Source organism: Notamacropus eugenii, chromosome 1 (assembly GCF_028372415.1).
Source record: "Notamacropus eugenii isolate mMacEug1 chromosome 1, mMacEug1.pri_v2, whole genome shotgun sequence".
NCBI classification, from domain to species: domain Eukaryota; kingdom Metazoa; phylum Chordata; class Mammalia; order Diprotodontia; family Macropodidae; genus Notamacropus; species Notamacropus eugenii.
In genome coordinates this window covers 716,140,790-716,163,510 of record NC_092872.1, presented here as the reverse complement: position 1 = coordinate 716,163,510, position 22,721 = coordinate 716,140,790, and the positions used below count along the sequence as shown (strand labels likewise).

Below are 22,721 nucleotides of genomic sequence, written 5' to 3'. Positions count from 1 at the left end.
CAAATGAGAAGCCTTTTAACAGAAGAATCATAGAGCAGTGGTTTCTTCAAGAGTGAGACTTGAGAAAAATCTCAGTCTCTAATAAAGAAGCCCTGGTGTTGGCCAACTTTCCTTAGACTTTTCCTTAGGTTGTGGGACTTTTGGTTTTCAAATACAAAGGTAACTTGAAACCACTTCTGTTTTTACCACTTCCCCTCTATGACCATATGCCTCTGTATATTTTTCTCCAGACTTGAGTTTATTCCTTCAGCCCAGAAACAGTCCTATCAGGCTCCCCTTCTCTGTTTGTTTCAGAGGCTTCCAAGTGACTCCACCCCTGAAACAAAAGGAGAAGATGGGATGAATCAGCAGAAGTGTTGGCTGACTTGAATTTTACCCTTATAACATATCTCACATCAAAGGGGATTCTCTTCTCCACTTGAAGTCACCACATTAATTCCAGGTCTTTATCATGTCTACTCTGAACTATTGCCTCATAATTTGTCTCCCTCTTTCTAGTCTATCCCCTCTTCATTCCATCCTCCACACATCTGCCAAAATAACCTTCCTGAGCCACCAGTCTGATATATCTCTGAGCAGCTTAAAAGTGTTCAATTGTTTTGTATTGCCTATTGGCTAACAAACAAACTCTTCAGCCCACTATTTAAGAAGCTACACAATTTGGTTTCCACCTAGCTTTCTAGCCATATTTCTCATTATTTCACTTCACAAACAATATTCCAGACAAACCAAACTACTAACTGTTCTTCCCATTTGAGACTTCATCCCATCTTTGTGTATTTATACACACTGGACCCCACCTTCCTTATCTCTGCATCCCCAAATCTTTGGCTTTCTCCAAGGCTCAGCTCAGATCCCACTCCCTGTAGGAGACACAAAATTTCCCAGTTTAGCACCACCTCCATCCTCAATCTTCCTTTTACTATATTTAATCTTTCTAAGCTCTTCAGGGCTTATCTACAAAATTATAAAGAAGGTGCTATCTGTGTTGGTGGAGGATCTCAGTTACAGGGATAATGGAAAAAAAAAGATGAAATTGAGAGAGGATGAGTCACAGCATCTCAGAGTGTGATGAGATCACAAAAATCCTTTAGTCCAACCTCTGCTTGAACAAGGAAACCCTCTTCAACGCACTCAAGTGCTCATACAGCCCTTGATGGAAGACCTCTAGAGAGAAAGGAATGGCCCTCCTACACTGATGGCTTTCCCACAGCTCTAATTATTTGGAAGTTTGTTTTTCTTCATGCCTAAATTTGCTTCCTTGCTGATTTAGAGGCAGAGAGATGGTGCAGCGGATAGAGCACTGAGTCTGAAGTCAGAAAGATCTGAGCTCAAATCTGACCTCACATATTGACTAACTGTGTGACCCCAAGAAGTCACTTCACCTCTGTCTGCTTCAGTTTCCCCAACTGTAAAATTGTGAAGACTAAATGAGATAATATCTATAAAGTGTTTAGCCTAGTGCCTGGCATGAAGCTGTTGTTACGTTTGTCCTTCATTTTTTAAGGACATCACAGGGTGATGTCTTGACTTACTTGTGAACTGAATTAAAGTGAGGCAGAGCTGCACAGTCAACCTCACTCTTTCCTTCCTTCCTTCCTTTGCAACTTCCACCCAATATCTTTAGTTCTGCTCTCTGGGGCCAAGCAGAGTGAGTCTAAAGCCTTCTAAACACACAAGTATAGCTATCACGTCTCCCCGGAAGCTGGATGAACCTAGATGAACATATGTCTCAATGTGGAGAAAGAGGTGATAACACCTTCCCACACTCACCACCAGCAACAGGAGGAATATCCTTGTGCTGAGGCAGCAAAGGGGCAAAGGTGCTCACAATTGCCCCAAAGTGATCCAATCAGGGTTTGAGACATGCAGGTGCAGCCTCAAGACTGACGTTAGATCTTTATCAAATTGTTTGCCTTCTTAGTGAGAGGGAGAGGAGAGAAGGTGGGAGAGAATTTGGAACTCAAAATTGTTCAGAAAAGAAAAGGTTAAAATTGTTTTTATGTGTAACTGGAAAAAAATTTTTTTTAAAGATTAGTGTTAGAGAAACTAGCCAGCCCCTACAAATGTATGTAGTGTGTTTGTAAGGAGAAAGATTTGAGTACTAGTGATGCTATGTAAGTGAGAAAGAGGGTCCCTGACACCTTCAGATAGTGCTCCAAGCATCTAAAAGACCACCATGAAAAGCAGAGAGAATATATCATCTGCAAAGGACTGCAAAGCCTCACTCTCCCTTTCTTGCCCCTGTTCCCTACAATCCAGGGCCTTTGTCCCTAGATTTCTACCTCATGACTTGATGGACAGATCTCTCCATTCTGACCTTTCATGGTATTCAGAAGGGGAACAATGGTAAAAATTTCTAACCTGAGCCAATTAGAAGAAATTTTAGAAAGGATTTCATTATGCTTTGTTAATTGCAAAATAAATAACTTGCTATTGGAGAAGGACATTGGACCTGGAGACCTAGCCTAGGGGGAAAAACAGTGGAGTTAAAGACAGAAGAAGGCCTATGTTTAAATTCTGACTCTGCCAATAAAAACCCTTGTGACCTCAAGAAAGTCATTTAACTTGTCTAATTTTTAATTTCCTCATCTATAAAATGAAGAAATTTATAAGATCATATCTTTGGAGTTAAAAGGGATCTTAGTCTTTTGAGAGGCTACTATGTTGCCTCTCAAAAAAAAAAAATTCTGCAGGTTTACAATTCAAAAGACCATAAATGTAGAACTGAAAGGAACGTTGGAAGCTGGGGAGTCTTCATTTCACAGATGAGAAACTGAGGCAAAGAGAAGTTAAGTGACTTATTCAGAGGCACATAGTCAGAAAGTATCTGAGGAAGAGCTGAAGTCAGGTCTTCCTGATTCCAAGTCCTGTGCCCTACCCATTATGCCACACAACCTCTCACTTGGGATTGTTGGATTAGATAGTCGCTAAGGTCCTTTCCACCTGGAAACCCTATGCATCTATGACCTGAGCTCAATTCTTAGCTTTGTCAATAGTTTCATTTCTCTGGGTCTTAGTTTCCCCATCTGCCAAATTGTAATAAAGATCCCCAGCCCTCCTGCCTCAAGGTATTATTATAAGGATGAAATGAAATAACACATGACAATGCATATTGAAAAGTAAAAGAACTAGACCTTAACCAATATTGCCATTTTAATCTGTAATCCTTAGGCTGGGTCCCCAGCCTGGAATGTACTCACTCTCACCAGCTTCCACCTCTTAGAATCTTTCTTGTCTTTTGGAATTCTGTCCAAGCACCATCTTAAAAGCTAAATGCCCTCTCACCCATGATTTTACTTGTATCTATAGCTTATCTATCCTTATACCCTTGGTCCCCCCTGACTCAACTATAAGCCCCTCGGAGGCAAGAACTCTTTTATTTTTGTTCATATATTTCCAGTGTCTAGCACAGTGCCATGCATGAATGAGGCAGAGAAGTATTACAGAGTAATAGGCAGAGATCTAGCCTTGGAGTTCAGAAGACCTGAGTTTGAGTTCCATCTTTAACACATACTAGCCGTGTGATTGTGGCCTCTCTGTGCCCAGGCAACTCTCTAAAACCATAAATTACAAGTGAGTTTCTGATCAGTAGGAGGAAAGGGGAATTTCCATTAGACATGAATTCCCAGACCTAGACTCCCCTACTGTATGAGTCATGAATCCTTGGGCAAGACTGAAGCCCATTGGGCAGGGGTACTCCAGAGAGCACTGGACAAAGCAGTGATTTTTCTCTATAGGGATTCTCCAAGCCTAAACCCATCCCTGCCTACCTAGAGGCAGCTAGGTGTTACAGTCAATAGAGAGCCAGGCCTGAAGTCAGGAAGACTTGAGTTCAAATTTGGTCTCAGATACTTTCTAGCTAGGCGACCCTAGACAAGTCACTTAACCTCTACCCATTTTTTCATCTATAAAATGGGGATAATAATGGCACCAACCTCCCAGAGCTGTTATGAGGATCATATGAGATAATATTTGTAAGGTGCTTACTACAGTATCTGGTATATAGTAGACAGTCAATAAGTGTTTTTAATCTCCCTGCCTCTTCCCCCACCCAGTATCACCTTAGGAGACCCAGAGTCTCCTGGACATCTCACATCCCACTTACCAATCCATATCTCCCCACTCTGTATGGGTGAAGGGAGTAAAATGTCCCATGCCTCCTGTGGGATTATCATTTATGTTTCTAATTCCCAGATCTTCACCTCTCAACTTCTAGTTTTCCACCAGGACACTTCTGAACTCCTGACATTCTAACAACCTTTTTAATGAGGATAAACGATTTACTAAGGTGCACCTAGCCCACGGGAGGAATTAAGTTAACCATATGCTCATTTTCAACCACTTGCTTTGACCTGGCATCTGTTCATAAAGATGGTTTTAAAACAACTCCCTTCACCACTGAACTATCTCATATCTATCCCGGACTGGATTCACCCAGCTAGCCTCCAGTATAGGCAATCCCATAAATCGCAGGCATCATGAGCTGGACCAGGCATTGGCCCCCATGCCTACATGGGCTCACACCACAGGGCACAAATTAACCCAGCTCTGAGATCTACCCAATCCAAGAACCCCCAAGAAAATCACTTACTGTTCTGCATGGTGCAATCGGTGGGTGCTTCCAGTTCCTACAATATCAGAAACAAACAAAATTAAGGTTCCTCCTGGCTACTAAGCTCCACCCCCTCCATTGACCCCACACAGATCAGTCTTCTTAGATATTAACATATATTATGTTGATATGATTGATTATATAAGCTAATATAGTGTATTGTCATTTATAATTTTATTCTTATTATTTATTGTTTATATTGTCTATTATTTATTTTAATATATTATTATATATTGTTATATGTAATATATTAGTTATTATTAATTATTATAACTAATAATAAAGCACACAAATTGCTATTAATATAACTCCACCTCAATAACTCTCACTAGCCCCCTATTCTGAGTCAAGTCTCCTTCCTTCTGTCTTCACCCCCAGTACAATGTAAGGTCCTTGCAGGTAAAGACTATTTCATTTTTAGGTTTCTGTCTTTAGCACAGGGTGTGATACGTAGTAGTCGCTTAACTGTTGCCTGCTAAAGCAATCAACAAGTATTCATTAAGTACTTACTATATGGGGAGACACTGCATGTACATATATGTGTGTATATATATAGATATATGTATAAGTGTGCGTGTGTGTATTCAGATATTGTATATATAAATGTGTGTGTGCCAACATACAAGGTACTTTGAGAGGGGAAGGTCTAGTAGCTGAGGGATCACGGAAGACTTTGTAGAAGGTGGAGTTTCAGCTGAACTTTGAAGGAAAAGAGAGTCGAAGAGACAGAGGTGATGAGGGAGGGCATCCCAGGCTGGGGAAATGACAAGGGAAAAGGTTTGTAGACAGGAAGGAGGAGGATGGAATGTTGTATGTGAGGAACAGCAAGATGGCAGGTTTGGCCTGAACACAGTGTGTGAGGGGAAAGGGAGCTTGGAACCAAGCTGTGAAAGGTTTGGAATGCCACACAGAAGAATGTGTATTATACTGTTGGATTGGGTTGGATGGAGGTCAAAGAATCAGTAACTTCAGAGCTAGGGGAGACCTTAGAGACAGACTCCTAGGGCTGAAGGCCCCCAGATGTAAAGAAATTATAAAAGGGCAGTCACTGAGTTACTGAGTGAATGAAGCAGAATGGAAAAGGGAGAGAAAGGAGGGTGGGAGCTAGGATTGTGTGCAGCTGAGAAGTGAGGACTGGGAAGTGAGAGGGCGGGAGGGATGGAGGGAGGAAGGGAAGGAGGGAGGGAGGGAGGATAGCTCCCAACTGTGGACCCTCGGAGCCCACTGCATGAGAATTGAGGATGTCTGGCTTCTCAAGTGAGGCAGAGGCAGGAGACTGGCAGCTTTGGGTCTGAGTGCCCGTTCCCACAGAACAATTCTACTCCTGGGACCAGGTTGACAAGCCTTGATAGACGCTGATTTCTGGGTGGCTCAATTCTAAAGACCCAGCAAAAGGCACATGCGAAAGAAAGTACCTGCAACAGTCCCCAGAACAAGATTGAAATGTAATTGGGAAATATTTCACAAAGTAAATAAAAATACAATAGAACATAGATGAAGTCAATATGTGATTTTCTAAGCAGATGTGTACCAACAGAGATCTTTATGTGAGGTTTAGTGGTCCTGATTAAAGTGGAGCCAAGTCTCTAAGACACTAAATTATAAAGCAGGTGCTACCTGCACTGGTGGAAGGAGTTTTCTCACCTGGAGGTTTATCTTATATCAATAACACCCCACCCCAACGCAATGGGCATTTTTCCTATTCCAGCGCAGGAGCTGGGGCTTCACCCCCTATCACTGTGGAAGCCTCTGCCACTCACCTGCATCGCCTTCCCCCGAGGAACAGGCTGAGGGATCACCATCTCCAGTTTCCTCTTGACCCACCCCATCAGCCTGGTAGACAGAAAAGTTCTCTTGTAAACAATACTGGCACCTGTGATTTCTATCCTCCCTGGCTCATTCCAGGTCCCCTGGGATTTGGTCTAGAGTCTGATCTAGGGGCTCTGGCAAAGAGTTCTCCTTCCACAGCATCTACCTCCATGGCCCCATGTCTGTCCTCCACAAAACTCACCTTCCTTTTGAACTTAAAGGTTTGAAAAGGTAAAAGAGCAGGTCAGAGGCCCTGAAGGACAGGAGAGGCCAGCTTACTGCCACCACCACACAGCTAATAAAGATAATAGCTGAGAGCTGGTACATAATGCTTTAAGGTTTGCAAAGCACTTTACAAATATCTGATCGTCACAACTACCCTGAGAGATAGGTGCCTATTATTATCCCCATTTTACAGATAAGAAAACTGAGGCAAACAGAGGTTAAGTGATTTGCCCAGGATCACACAGCGAGTAAACATCTGAGGCAGGATTTGAACTCAGAGAGTCTTCCTCAGCTCTCTATCCACTGTTCCCCCTAGCTAATCAGCGTCATGTTTGGGTTGGACCTGGATGGGGAAAAGGGGGGAGCTGCTATCCCCCACCCTCTCTGTCTTATTTCACTTGGTTGGATCTCACCCACTCACCCCCTACTCATCCTTTTTCTCCTTCTCAAGCATGTGGGGAGTGGGAAACCTTGAGGAACTTGGAAAACTTGAGCCCTTTCCTAAGTCACCTGGCACGATCACCAGCAGGAGGGAGGCAGGAGGCAGACAGGGTATCTGGCTGACTGTCCTGGTTTGTGGGGGGCTCTTCAGGCTTTGGGGGAGCAGGCATTGGGGCAGAGCTCTCTGGTGGGGGTCCTATTTCCTTTGCCTGAGGCTCCAGTTGGGCTTCTGGGGGTGCTTCTACTGGAAGAAAGAGAAGAAACAATGATAACCCTAGTGGGGGTCACTGCCCAAGCACCTCTGCATGGGCCTGGAGAAACATCACCCAGCCAGCCCCTTCCCCCAGCCCACTGCACCCAAGAAATGCTTAGTTTTACTTTGCTCAGCACTCCCTTCTCCCAGGTCTGGTCCAAGCTGGCTACATTCTAGAACAAGAATACCTGTTACCTGTCCAGGTCAGCTGTCCCTCCCCCCAACCTCCCCAGATTCTTTCATTGTTAAGCTACACCCAGACAGGAGCTGTTAGCCTGTCCATCATGAACCTCACCTGGTTCTGCAGCTGCTTCTCCAAGCCCAGTACAGGCTGCCTGTATCAACAGTAAGAGCAGTGATTACTGGAAAACCTTCATCCAATCCAACCACATGGGACAAGGTCAAAGGGTTCAGCCCCCATCCACTGGGCACCTAATGATCCTCCCCACCCCACACAATACAGACCTAGGACAGAGTGGAGATGACAAGAGACTTTGCAGACTTCAGTGAAATGAAGATAGGGCTCAGGCTGGTTGTGCAAAGGTCAGTCCACTGCTGGGGGCTCTTAAAATGCCTGTAACCAGGACCTAACTTCATGAAAGCTCCCCACTTCCAGAGAACATGGTCACCATGTAACTCTGGGGGCCCTCAATCCCCACAACATCTGCTGGAGTAATGCTTATACCCAAGCTTCCAGACCTCATGAGAGATTACAGGGTGGGAAAACCAGAGAGCTAAATGAGTGTCCCAGGAATGTGGTCTTGCCATCTACTCATCAATCATATAACATCAGAACCAGAAAGGACACCAGGAGTTCTACCCAACTCAGAGGTCCATAAAGTGGAAAAGACTTACCCAAGGGTACACAGTTAACTGGACTTGGACCCATTTGTGTCAATGGCAGAAGCTTTGGTCTCCCCAGATTTGCCATCATCATCATCACACACACACACACACACACGCCCACAAATTAGCAAATATGTGGATGAGGAGGTATACCCACATAGCATGGACTGAGGAAATTAAGCCTCTCTAGATGTGTTATCTCCTCCACTAGAATGTAAGGGACTTCAGAGCAGGAACTGTCCTTTCACCCTTCTTCGTAAACTCAGCTCTTAGCACAGTGGTGGCACAGAGTAGGTGTAGGTTGATTTGACTTAACTAAGAAAGTGTGAAGCTACAAGAAAACTGTAATATCTACCTAAACCTGTCCTGACTCCCTCCCTCTTTCACTGTATCCACATCCACCAAGAGAAGGAAGTGTGATATAGTAGAAAGAGGCCCAGATCTAGTCCGAGAATAAAGGGGTTCAAATCACAATTCTCACTTGTATGACTGGTCGGACCCAGTTCTACCTATGTAACCACAACCTCTCTAGACCTCAGTCTTCTCATCTCTAAAATGGCAGGGAGGGAAAAGGGAATAGGATTTCTAAAATTCCTTCCAGTTCTAAATACAAATATCCTGAGAAAAAAAATCCCTATATTGGATTTTACAAGGAATGGCCCTTCTCTGCTTTCTTCTTAATATTCAAATCATCCCCATCCTTTAAAGCCAGTCCCAGGTCCCCACTTCCTCCTAGAAGGCTCCCCTGATTATTTCAGCCTCACATTGATATCCCCCTTCGCTGAACTCCTTTGCCACTGCTAGCATCATTATTCTGGATACTATCCTACCTTGTGCTGTCTTCAGTTATCACCTGCATAGAAGAGGCAAGGAGTTTGCTTCTGTCCCTTCCATTTCCCTACAATGTGCCTTATTTCCCCTGTCTTTTCTCCTACAGTGCGCCTTGCTTAGCATAGGGCTGAGCACGTAGTAGGCATTCAACAAAGATTTGCTGATTGAGGTAGAATCAGTTAGTGGAAACAACACAAGATTAGGATTCAGGAGACCTGGGTTTGAAACCTACCCCCAACACTTACTAAGCTATGAGACCTGGGCAAGTCACTCAACCTCTGGGAGCCTCAGTTTCCCTATCTGTAAAATGTGAGAATTAGACTAGTGGATTTTGAGGTCCCATCTCAACCTCCTGATGCCTCAGTTTCCATATTTGTAAAATATGAGTTAGACTAGGCTAGAGGACTTTGAGATCTCTTCTCAACCTCCTGATGCCTCAGTTTCCATATTTGTAAAATGTGAGGGTTAGACAAGATGACATCCAAGATCTCCTATGAGTTTTCTGCTTCTTCTTGATGGTCAGGCAGAGGGTGGATACTGTTGCCTTCTTGGTCTTGGTGCCCTTTCTTCAATGCCAGTTTGAAAACCCCTCTTAACATAGCACCAGCAGCCTACCCACTTTCACCCTACAGACCACAGAGATCGTCTAGTCTAAACCTCACATCTTACAGATGTGGATACTGAGGCATCATTATCCATCCCAAGCAGCCAGAATGAAGAGGTCTTGTAAGACTATTCCTCCTTTGACAAGCCCACCAAGCCTTCCCTCTGACTCTGGTCTGCTTGAAAGCATTGGCAAAGCTATGGATGGTGGGATCAATCCAGAGCTAGGACTAGGGATCCTTTGTACATGGGCTGAACGCTGCAAACTATCCCTTAGGACAAGAGGCTAAAGGTGCCCTCAGATAGAGGGAAAAGCAGATGGATCAAGAGCCATGGCCAGGAGACAGAGAAGCTAGGACGCTGGCTTAAAGCCTCCGCTGGGTGAGGTGAGGGAAAACCTCCCCCCAGCATGATGCCACTGGGAAGCTTCCTTTTGTAAGCTAATGCTGCTCTTTGGCCAGGGGCTGGCTTCTTGTTTCTATGCTGTCAAAGCATAGAAACTGTCTAAAAAGAAGCGCAAGCACTCTCTAAATGTGGTAGCCTAAGAAGGAACCCAGATCACCCCACCCTGGTTACTCCTTGTGAGGTGGGGGAGGGGCACAGGTTCCCACCAGTTCTGTTCCTGTTGCGCCAGGGGAGGATCGTCCTCCTGCTCACCTCAGAAATTTTCAGGAGCTGGGGTGGAGGCTGTGGCAGTACTTTCTCCAAACCCTGCACTAGCCACTTGATGACTCTTTTTCCAGTCCTGTAAAGAAGAGGGAGGGAGGGAGAGTACATTTATTAAGCATTTACTGTGTGCCAGGGTTTACAAATATTCTCTCACTTGATCCTCACAACCACCTTTGGAGGCAGGTGCTATCATTATCCTCAGTTGATAGTGGTGGAAATTGAGGCAGACAGAGGTTAAGTGACTCGTCTAGGTTCACATAGCTCATGAACATTTGACCTCGGTCTTCCTGATTCCAGGCCCCCTAGATACCTAATAAGCATCATTATTCCCCTTCCTGCTTGCATCCCAGCCAATGTGAGGGTCTATCTTGACTCCTAGCTTTCTTCTGTATCACTGCTATTGTCTATCCTTCGTTTTTGAAGAGGAACAATGACCTCATGGGGTCATGTCTCGACTTGTGAGCAAACAAGATTTAAGTGAGGCAGAGTTGCAAAGTCATAAATCAGCCTCACTTTCTCTTCCGGAGTCATTATAGGCCAGTGGCAGGACAAAAGTCAAGACACTGGTGATGGCCCAGAATGCAGTGGATGACCTTGGTGACTTCCATGCCTGACCAAGCTCAAAGAACTTCACAGCACCTGCTTCAGCACCCTTCATGGCCATGGGAACTAACTGTTCTCATCTACCCACCACTTCACACACTTAGAGTAGACATGGCCCTAAGTCACTGATGGATTTGAGCCTGTCTGATTCCCTCAACCTGGTTTAGCTCATCTGCTCAGAGGTGTTTATCAGGGTGTGGCTGCTGTGCTTGCTACAACGTCTTGGAGCCACGGGTGAGAGTTCGGTGGCAGGTGGACGCCAAAGGTGGATAAGAAGCCCTGAAAAAGGCTCATACCAGAGGTACTAGTCGTCCTCAACACCCCCATCTACCTCTATACCAGTCCAGTAACACTAATAAGGCCTCAATGCAGGGAATGTAAAAGATAGAAGCCAAATGCCGGTCTTAACGTTCAAATCTGGGCTCAAGCCTCAGCTTTGCTGTTCACTTTGCCTCCTCTGTCTCTTGATTCCCAGTCCAGGGCTTCTATTAGCTATCATGCTGTCCAAGAGGCCAGGGAGTAGATTGTCCAAGCAAATTCCAACTAGAAGATCTTCCAAAGCCCCTATCTCCATATCTCTAGCTCATTGGAATATTCAGCCATCTCTGAGCACCCTCCAGGAGTCACGTGGAATGAGACGGAGAAGGCACTCATGCCTCTGAAGGCACCAGATTCTCCCCAGTGGAGGTCTAGGTCTCTGGGGTCAAGAGTTTGAAGACTTACCCCTTGTCCTGGCTGTCAGTGTTGTCGTTTGGTGCCAGCCCTGAAAGGATAACAAACCAAAAGGGATCAAAGAGTAGGCTGCACACCTCTTCAGGTACCTGGGGTCTGGGGGCTGCACATCTATCAGAAAAAGCTAAAAGGATACAGTCCCTTTGCCTTAGAAGGTTAATGCTCAGTCTCAGAAGCCTAGATATCTTAGGAGGGTTGGGACAGAACAAGAGATCAGTGCTTAATTATCCATATGTATGAGGGATGAGGACTGGACCCGAGGTTCCATTGCTACAGCGAACTCCCTTGTGAGGAAATTCCCTCTCCCAGTGTATCTCAGTACCTTCTGGACAACTTTAGAGTCTTAGAGATTTCCTAGAACACTGAGAGCTGAATGACTTTCCCATAGTCAGTCAGTACATGTCAGAGGAGTCAGAAGAAGGGACATGAACCCCAGTCTGCCTGACTGCAAAATCTTGGCTGCTCTCAATTCACCACCCCTGGGGGCTCACCAGGTACAGGATCCACTGCAGACGAAGTGAAGCCTGGCTCCCTCCCCCCACCAACACCCTACTGGGCTTCCTCTTTACACATTAACCAGTGCGTGTCCAGAGAGCATATGGAGTGGTAACAGCCACCCCAAACTGACCTCATTCAGAAAAGGAACCTGCTTCTCTGTCTCTCTAGCTCTCTCTCTGTCTCTCTGTCTCCCTCCTCTCTCTCTCTGTCTCTCTCTGAGTATGTATGGGTATATACATATGCATATAGTATATACACTTATGTCATATCATATGTGTACACACACCATACATCTATACATACATGTACATACGTATATGTATGTGTGGATATACATCTGCATGCACTGCATTGTGGATATATGCATATGTAGTGCCTCACATATGTATTATATATGTATATATTATATACAAATCTGTGTACATGTGTGGATGCATACATACATGTATGTACAAAGAACTTATCTAAGCTTATCTCTAAGGAGCTCTAAGACTCCTTCTAGCCAAAGTAGTGTCTAGCTGTGATTTCAAGGCAAGACCCCAAGAAAACAACAGCAGCTTGGAAGAGGAAAGAAGAAAAGAAAGGAAGGAAGGAAGGAAGGAAGAAAGAAAGAAAGGGGGGAGGAAGGGAGGGGGAAGGAAGGGAGGAAGGGAGGAGGGAAGGAGAAGGAAAGAAAAAAGAAAGAAAGAGAGAGAGAGAGAGAGAGAGGAGAGAGAGAGAGAGAGAGGAAGGCCACAGTTCAGTAGGTCCTTACCTGGACCTGACATTTCTTCATTCCCAAGGGTCTGTGCTCCAGCCTGCAGGGATCAGAAACCCAGAAAGACTAGATTACCTGCCTTAGAGGCATCTCCCATTTCAAAGAACACCAAGGCAGGAACCTTAGCACCTAATACCCCACATTGCCTCCCCTCAGGTACCTGGTCAGAAACATTGGTGTTGCTTTCCAAGTTCTGGCCTGTCAGGGCTTGGGGAGGCTGTGGGACCACTCTCTGGAACCCCTTTGTCATTAAAGTCAGGACCCATCCACTGGCACTGCTGGAAGGACAAGAGCCATGAGAGCAGTTAGGTAGGCGGCCACTGAGACTCCCCAACTCTCCATCACTCCCTGCTCCCACCACTGCATCTTCTAGACCAGAGGTTCATAAATAAGCCTGAGTAGATTGCAGGGATTCTGTGAACTTGGGTGGGAAAAAAATTTCCATCTGTCTTTCAATGTATTTGATTTTCCTTGTAATTTCTGCTGTATTTTATGTATTTAAAAGCATTATTCTGCAGAATCCATAAGCTTCATCAGACTCCAAAAGTGGGGTATGACATAATAAAGATTAGGAACTCATGTTCTCGACACCGCCCCCTCCTCTGGCCCCTATCACCACTAGGCGGTAGCCCTCCTCCTAAGGAATTCTACTCTTGGCTCCCACCCATCCCATGCCCTTCAGCAACTGACCCATCTTTCCTCATCTCCCACAGCCTCCTACCTAGATACCCCAGTCTATCTCAAGGCAGACCAATCTCTTCTCCTAGACACCCCCACCTCCCCATCCCTGGCCCAAGGACCTCTCTCCTCAATCCTTTAAGGCCTAGATCAAGTACTATCTACTCCAGAAAGTCCTCCCTGAGGGCTGGAGATGAAGATACAGGACCTGAGTTCATATTCCATCTCTTACTATGTGTATGACTCAACCATTTGGAGATTCTCAAATGAAATAGTGAGATTTGATGATCTCCGAGGATCCTTCTGATTCGAGAGACTGGACTTTATTCCAACCCATGAAAACCTCAGATTGTGAGGCATAATAGAAGAAACTTTAGAAACCAGCATCCAAGGGTCACTGGATTTGGAATCCAAAGAACTGGGTTCAATTCTCAGCTCCTGTACAACTCACAGGTATGTTCTGAGACTCAAATGAGATGACTTTTGTAAAGTGCTTTTTCCAGCTTACAGCACTATATAAGTACTGTTATTATTGACAAGCACGTATGCTAGATACCATGAATGTAAAAACGGAAGACTCATGTCCTCAAGAAAATATTCAATATGGGGATGGGGGGAGGGAGGGAGAGAGAACACATACACATTTAAAAAGTAATTTCATTGAGACAGTATCAACTGGGGGCAGGGGGAGAATTAGGAAAGAGTTTCTGTAAGAAGTGGTTCTTGACATGACTTTTGAAGGAAGCCAGAATTCTAAGTAGAAGCAGAGAAGGATTGCATTCTGAGCATGGGAGATGACCTAGGACAGGGGTGGGGAACCTGCCTTCTAGGTCCTCAAGTGCAGTCCCTTGACTGAATCCAAACTTCATAGAACAAATCCCCTTAATTAAAAGAATTGTTCTATAAAACTTAAACTCAGTCAAAAGGCCACGCCCAAGGACCATATGTGACCTCAAGGCTGCAGGTTCCCCATCCCTGACCTAGGAGGACTGATTGTATGGGGCTATTAAATACTGAACACAGTGATTTGTACTTTATCTCAGAAGCAATCAGAAGACATTGAAGAATCTTGAGGAGGAGAGTGACCTAGACACACCTATTCCTTATTATTATCAATTTGGTTGTGGTATGGAAGATCCATCAGAGAGGTTGCTGATTTTTGTGGAACCAGTCTAATTTTGGTGCTCAGTCCTAAGGAACACCATCACTCCACCACTGAGGTCTTTGCGCTCATCCAAGCTCTCTGTGCTCCCACCTCCCACCAGAAAGCATCTGCCTCCTTTCAGCACTGGCCCTGGACCAGATATGAATCCCCTGAGGGAGCAGGTACCTGTTCCCAGGAGCCAGAGGAGCTTGGACTGAATCAGATGTAGGCAGCAACTCCACAGTCTCCTGGGGGACTGGGAAAAACAAAAGTGTGATATTAGAGTCCATTCTTCCCAAGCCATTGAACTGCTTTGCTGAGTAGGATTTGAAAAGAGAAAAGAAACTTGGGGATAGCTCAGGTACTGGAGAGACCACAAGAATGGGATGGCCCAGATCAGTCTGTACCAAAAGGTTAGTGGGAGGGGTAGTGATCATAAAGCTTCCATCCCTCCTCATCTAGTCTATCAAGACAATGGCTCAGAGACCTCTTGGGGGGCTTTCTGGACTCACCCTCTGAGTTCCTGCACTGGGGAGGCATCTCTATACATCCAGATGGTTCCTTTGGAGCCTAGGGAGAGTACAACAGAAAGAGGTCAGAATCCTCAGTCACCCTCCCAAGGCTCCATGTTAAATAAAAATGCTAAACATACCCATGGAGGTATGTGGGTGGGGGCAAGGGGAGGGAAAGAGGAAAGAAAGGACTCATTGACACCTGAGAGTCTAAGACAGATGTGGTCAAAGGAGTGCCAGTCATGGCATCAGACCTAGGCTCATGTCCTAGCTAGAACACTTACTGACTGACTCACTTCTCTCATCTGTAAAATGGGGGTAATGATACCAGCACTATTGACATCACAGGGCTATTATGAGCAAACATTAAAGCAACATGGAGATAACTGTTATTTGTTTGGGGAAGCTGGCCTTCTGTGCCATGTTTTGGCATCCTCCTCCCACCAGCCTTTGGAGGCAGGCAGGGAGTCCAGGGGGTCAGAGCACTGGACTGGAGTCAGAAAGACCTGGCTTGGAATCCAGTCTCAGACACTTAGCTGTGTGACAAGACATTTAACCTCTCTAGGCTTGTTTTCTCCTCTCTGACCTCAAACTGTGAGCCTGTGGCACCACCAAGGACCAGTCTTACCGGCTCGGGCTCCTCTTTTTTCATGGGCTGGTCCTCCTTCAACACTGGTTCTGTTAGTCCTGGTTCCAGATTCGATTTTGCCTCCTCTTCTTCCCCAATCTTCTGCGGAGTGCCCGGCGGCTGAGGCAACACTCTCTCAAACCAGCTAAACATCCCTTCACCTTGATGGAAGAAGAAGACTTTTTTCCTCAAGCTTTCCCCTGACCATCTGTTGCCCATACCACCTGCCACAGAAGCCTGAACTTGGAAATGGCAGCCTCCCACCTTTGGGGGCTACTGGGAGCCCCAGTGGGTCAAACTCCCATTCTGGGAGAGACCAGAGGAATTCCTTTTATCCCAATCTGGGAGACAGAGCTAAAGCACTCCCCACTGTCTCTTCTAGGTTTCCCAGTCCCTCTATCCTTTTGACCTCCCTTTCTCCCCAAACTCCATTCCACTTATGACCATCTCTCTGATTATGACTCAATGATTAGAAGTACAGGGATACAATGGAAAGAATACTGAGTGTGGAGTCAGAGACCTGGGTTCATATCCTGCTCAGCCACTTACTCCCTATATGACTTTGAAAAAATCACTTATATGGGTCTAGATACTCAACTTTTCTAGGCCTTGGACTCATCACCTAGATGTCAACTAGGTTCCAGTTTTAGAATCTAGAATCCCAAACCCAATACTGCACTTAACTCTGCGTAACAGCCAAGAATAATATCCTTGAGCTAGCTGGATCTGTATCCAGGAGACCTGGCTACAAAAGCCTATACCTTGGGTGGGAAACCTGTGGCCTTGAGACCACATATGGCCCTCTAGGTCCTCAAGGATAGCCCTTTGACTGAATCGCTAGGTCCTCAAGTGTGACCCTTTTGGATTCAGTCAAAGGGCTGCACTTGAGAGCCTAGAGAGCTATATGTTCCCCACCCCTGGCCTAGACTATATAAAGTATTCCCAAATCCCAAAAGTTCATATCTCAGAACATCTTGTCACCCACTCCCTTCTCACACACTCATTTATTTATTCATCCATTCAAGAATTATTTCTGAAGCATCTTTTGTTCAGCACCTCACTAGGGGTGATTCAAAGCTTAGCTAAGACTAGGTAGCTGCCCTCAGGAAGCTTACTTGCTAGTAGAGAGCCAGGCACAACTACTGAGATGTATATAAAGCACAATGTGAGGTGGACACACCAGAGGGGTACAGCCTGAGTCCTCTCCCTTCCAGGACTCTGTTTCCATGCTCTGTCTTTTGGTTCTGGCTCCCCTCTAGGTGTCCAGAAACCCAATTAATGAAAAACCTGATGAATCAATGATCCTATTTGACCCTCTACAGACTTCAAGGTGGTCGCTCTGGCTAATGAACTCTATCATGAACTTTCCCTTGTCTCTGCTACTTATTACCTGTGTGAATTTGAGCAAGTCATTGCATGAGCTAAATGATTTCTGAGGCAGCTTGGTGCAATGGGTAGAGCACTGGACTTGAAGTCATGAAGGCCTGAGTTCAAATTCCACCTTAGATGCTTTTTAGGTGCATCCTTCTGGGCAAGTCCCTTTAAACTCCTTGCACCTCGGTTTCCTCAAATGTAAATAAGAGGATTGAACTCAGTGGCCTCTAAGGCTCTAAAGGTGCGAGGGCATAAAAACTGCCTGCCCTCAAATCAATTTTTTAAGAGAAATTCAGTTGAGGGGGAGAGGAGAAGCAGACAGAGACACCAGGGACCTTGGGACACAAGGTCCCACTGCAGACACTAGCCTCTAAGGAAAGAGATGGGGAGACACCCAAAGCTCTTTCTATGTAGGCTGCCCTAGGGGGAAGAGCAGGGAGGAACCCACCTGGTGATAACACAGTAGGGGAGAGAGAGGATGGAAGATGCCATCCAGGAGCCTACTTACTTGTGCTAAGCCTGGCTGTTTCTACTTGCTGACTCACATGAGTATTAGCAGGGCCCTGTACATGTGGAGCCCTCACCCTTGTGGTTCTGATCCAATCTAAACTCTGCTTCAGACTCTGGAAAAACTACCTTGTGCCAAAACATCTCTCCCTCTCCTGCCTAGAATTCTAGTATTATGGAGATATTTCCTGGGATAGAACAGATTTCTTTCTCATCTTCCTTTAAATTGTATGTTTCAAAAGTTATTCATGAGAATGCAAAATAGTTCATCAGACACTTTCCTCAACAGAAGAGACAGGGACAGGATGAAGATACTCAGGACCCTGGTAGGGAGACGAAAGTTGAATTTAGGTAGTGAATCCCAACTGAACTCACAGTCTTAGCTCTTTTCTTAGGTTTGCCTCCCTCCTAATTTTCAGGGGACTATTTACTATTTCATTAATATTCCATTTCATTAATATTACAATTTCATTCATTTGTTCACTCATTAAATATCCATTATCATTGTTGGTGTTGAATCATTTTCAGTTGTGTCTGACTCTCTGTGACCTCATTCAGGGATTTCTTGGCAATGTTACTAGACTGATTTGCCATTTCCTTCTCCAGCTCATTTCACAGAGGAGAAAACTGAGGCAATCAGGGTTAAATGACTCACCTATTTGAGCAATGGATTACCACTGTCAATTCTGTAGATTCAATTTAACTCTTTCTTCTAATTAGTTTCAGTGCCTCCAGACTCTCCCTTCCTCACCCCCATCCTCCATGTAACCACCAAACAGATATTTTCAAAATCCAGATCTGATCGTGTCACCTCATCCTCTTCCTCCACTCAAAAATTCTCCATGGGTCCTTCTTGCCCCCTCCAAATAAATCACAAACCCATCAGCTGACATTTAAAGCCCTCACATAAGCCGCATTTTCTTTATACTACATTAATCTGCCTTCACATCACACTCTCTAGTCCTGCTAGCTATCCTCCATAGAAAGCATCCTGTCTCCTACTTCCACACATTTGCAGGAGCTGTGCTCCCATTCCTGGAAGGTATTCCATCCTCCTCTCTACTTCTTAGAATCACTAGCTTCTTTGAATGCACAATCCAGGTGGTCCCAGTGATGTGAGGTCTTTCCTAACACCTCAGATATCACTTTCTACCCCTAGAAGCCACTTTGTAAACAATCTGTCTTTACTTTCTGCTCTACCTGTAGTATCTCTCCTGGAGAATATGAACCCCCAAAGACAGGGAGGGTTTGGGATTTTGTTTTAATTTTCTTTGGGGGCTTTATGTTCTCCGTGCCTAGCAAGGTGGTCTAGGACAAGGTACTTCATTGAATTGAAAGTTACAGTGCTGATGCTGGTGATAACAACAAAGTCGATCCAATAGGAGGGAGAGGACTGGGATGATATAAGCAAGAAAAAAACGTGGTCAAAGGTGATGGAAGCAAAGAAAAACATAAACAAAGGATGTTAGAAAAAATTGAAAGAGCCCATTGGCAGTTGGGAAGGTTCCCCGATAAGGTAGTGAGTTCCCCATCCTAGTAGGTCTCCAAGTGGAAACTGGATGGCCACATTTTAGGGATGCTACAGAAGTTTCCCATTCTGGGCAAAGTTGGATTAAGTGACTTTGGGGGTTCACTTTCAACTCTGAAATTCTATGACTCTACTTCCCATGAAATTTTCCTTCATCCAAGCCTTGTTCCCCTCCCAGCCTGGTCTGAAAATGGAGCCAGCTGACTGAAGTAAGGGCCTCCCTCTTACCTCTCCCAAAATTCTCCTACTCATAAAATTGGCCAGATTTCTCTATTTCCACATTCTCTCCCATCTCCTTCCCAACAGGGGAAAGTAACTGACTTCCTCTGGGGACTGATAATGAAGTCTATTTTGACCCTGGGAGACTGCCATTGCAGAGGAAGGGCAAGTTTCTGCCTCCTTTAGCACCCTGGAGAATGAACTAGAAAGATTATGGTCAGGCTTTCAGTAACTCAGCATTGCCCACTGGCCTCCCCATCTCTGGCTGTCTCTTCTTCTAGGAGATGAGAATGATTCTGAGAGGTTCTAGGAGAACATGGAAGGTCTCCCTCCTGTCCCCACTCCCTACAACTAGAGGTTCCCCTTTTCTCAGGCCGAGAGAAAGTTAGGGTGCCCAAGCAGTTACCTTATCTGGTGATAGTGCCCAGCCACTGGTCCACGTTGTTCCCAATACAAGCCTCAAAGGGCTCTGATGGGATTATAAAAGGGCCTTCCCACAAAGGGGATTAATGAGGATGGATCCGGTGATAATACTGGGAGACTAGACAAAAGTAGCTGTCACCATGGGGGGCCGAGGTCACCCCACAACAGAGGAATACCCCACTGACCCAGGACTCGGGCCAGATCTCAGAGGAGAAGGGATCCAATGGACCACTGAGGCATTTAAAATGTATAGAGAAGTCACTGAAAGGTCTAGTCTCCATCTTCAGAGGAAAGGGCAGGAAAGGCGTGAAGGGGTCCCTTGCTGCCTGTGGTCAAGTTTTGATGTCAAGGAATGGGACCCTGGAGCCCCTGATGATTCAAGAAAACTGAGTGTGTGTGGGAGGTGGGAACAGGAAAGAGTGTTCCAGAATTGGAGGTGAAGAGGAGTCTCTGTTTGAGCCTTACAGATCTTACAGAAGACTCAATGTAAAAATTCAGGAAGGGAGAGTAGGTCTTCTTACCCAGGGGAATGTAAGCTATGGCTGCAAGGGCACCACTCCAGAGAAGGCTTCTGGTGCCCTCACTTTAGGACAGCTCATAAGCTGCCTAGGACAGTGTCACCAAAGCCTTCATGGGAGAGTGGGGGAAACTGATCCTGGTTCTGGAAGTCATCAGTGCTTCAAGGGAGGCTGTCTACAAATTCCCCTTCCTCCAGTGAGAACAAGGGTGGGGGAAGGGGAGGGACAAAGTTAATTAACTTATTCAATCAACAAACATTTATTTTGATCAGTGGATAGATTGCACCTCTGACCGTCCATATGACATAGAAACTTCTCCACCCCTGGAAGCCCACTCCATCGCTGCACTACTTGTCCCATTGTGAGAACTCTCTTGGCCTCCAGCCTTTCCCCTTGATTGGTAGTTTCCCCCAGACCCTCCATTTTAGGGAGAAACCCCATTCTTCATCTCCAAACTAGAACCCCTGACTCTCCCAGGACTTCCCTACCCTCCTTCCTTTTCAATCTCTTTTATATCTTGTCTTCCCTTGTTAAAATGTAAGCTCCCTGACAGCAGGGACTAAGACAAACCTGTTTTTGTTTTTCCTATGCTTAGAGAAAATACCAATGGTTCATCTGCTTCAGTTATGTATGACTCCTCCTGATCCCATTTGGGGTTTTCTTGGCAAAGATGCTGAAATGTTTTACAGATGAGGAAACTGAAGCAAACAGATTAAGTGACTTGCCCAGGGTCACACAGCTGGTAAGTGTTGGAAGCCAGATTTGAATTCAGGTCTTGCTGACCCCAGCCCAGAGTTCTATGCACTGTACCACTGAGTAGAGAAAATATGTGGCACGTAGTAAATGTTTAATAAATGCTTTTTGACTAAAGTGTTAGAGTCAAGAAGACTTAAGTTCAAATTCTTCCTCACATAGTTTCTATGAATATGACCCTGGTCAAATCACTTTAATCTCTCCCAGCCTCAGTTTCCTAATCTGTAAAACAGATGAGCACTTACCTCTCACAGTTATTGTGAGTTTCAAATGAGATAACATGCAAACCTTAAAGCTCTATATAAAGGCAAGTTATCAATATGATTATTTCATGTTCTATATTTTATAAGAGGGCAGTAGCTAGGTGGTACAAAGTGAAGACTCATCCTCCCAAGTTCAAATTCAGCCGCAGACACTTCCAAGCTGTGTGACCCTGGGCAAGTCACTTAACCCTGTTTGCCTCAGTTTCCTCATCTGTCAAATGAGCTGGAGAAGGAAATGGCAAATCACTCCAGCCAAAAAAAAACCCCAAACAGGGTCACAAAAAGTCAGAAATGACTGAACAGTAACAAAACTTTATAAAAGCATTACATAATCTTTAAAATTTACTGAGCTCAGGCAGGCCCCATAGGTTTCAAAGATGTTTTTTCTAGAGTTTGCAGTCTAATTGGGCTTTCAAGGCATATGCACAAATAGCTACCATATCAAACCTTTATAAAGGGACAGAGCTACGATGCTGGTTTCCATTATAGCCCCTTCCCTTGCAGTGAGGAAGAACACAGCTCCTGGCCCGGCTTGCCAGAAAATAGGGACCTTTGAGGGATTCGGTGCTGAGTCAAAGGTGAAATACTGATTTTTTTGTGTGCTTTGTATTTTGATGTTTTAGTATCAACCTCCAGAAAGAGTATCACAGCAGACAGAAGTTGCTGCTGCTTGTTTCAGTCTTTGTCAGTGCCTACTTGTCAGGCTTTGGGGTTAAGCATTTCTTTTGTGTGGAAGAAATGAATTGCTACACTCCACGTGAAAAAAAAATTAAAATTAATTGGAGTAGATGTTGAGCCTGGGGAAAAGAAGACTATTGCGGAGGAGGGGGGTGGGGAGGTACAATAACTGTCTTCAAAAGCACAAAGGGCTGCCTCATCAAAGAGGGGAACACACCTGACCTGCTTGGTCTAGAAGGTGGATCCAGGACTGGTGAAGATGGCAGAGGAAAAGCTTCCCGACTCATGAAAGGGAACAGATTGACTTAATGAGCCATCAGTGGAGGTCTTCAGGGTGAGGCTGGATGAGCTTGTCCAAGGTGCTATGCATGGTCTTCCCACTCAGGTCTGGGTTGGACTACCCAGCCTCTGAGGTTCCTCCAGCTCGGGCAGAACTGAAAAGGGCACTTTGATTGTATGTCTTTTGGACACTATCCAAGTTCAGGGACGGAGGGATGGAGCAGGGGGGGGGAAGGGGAGGAAAGAGAGAAAAAGAGACAGAAAGAGAGGGGAGAAACAGAGAGACAGAGACAGAGACAGAGACAGAGAGAGACAGAGACAGAGACAGAGAGACA

The 22,721-nt window shown here is 45.3% G+C and overlaps 1 protein-coding gene across 3 annotated transcripts in view; it reads right to left on the bottom strand.

Moving 5' to 3' along the window:
- The window catches only part of CNGB1 (cyclic nucleotide gated channel subunit beta 1), a 105,593-nt gene extending 88,916 nt beyond the window's left edge, over positions 1-16,677 (bottom strand). Inside the window, exons 1-11 of one of the 3 annotated variants that reach the window (XM_072636671.1) lie at positions 15,845-16,677; positions 15,217-15,274; positions 14,891-14,960; positions 13,043-13,160; positions 12,880-12,922; positions 11,619-11,658; positions 10,281-10,368; positions 7,639-7,678; positions 7,160-7,334; positions 6,376-6,448; positions 4,595-4,631 (exon numbers count right to left, since the gene is read on the bottom strand). In XM_072636671.1, coding sequence (XP_072492772.1) covers positions 4,595-4,631; positions 6,376-6,448; positions 7,160-7,334; positions 7,639-7,678; positions 10,281-10,368; positions 11,619-11,658; positions 12,880-12,922; positions 13,043-13,160; positions 14,891-14,960; positions 15,217-15,274; positions 15,845-16,063 — 961 coding nt within the window. In that variant the 5' untranslated portion in view covers positions 16,064-16,677. The other 2 variants (XM_072636672.1, XM_072636673.1) reach the window with 2 other exon arrangements.
- Between the last annotated feature and the right edge of the window lie 6,044 nt (positions 16,678-22,721).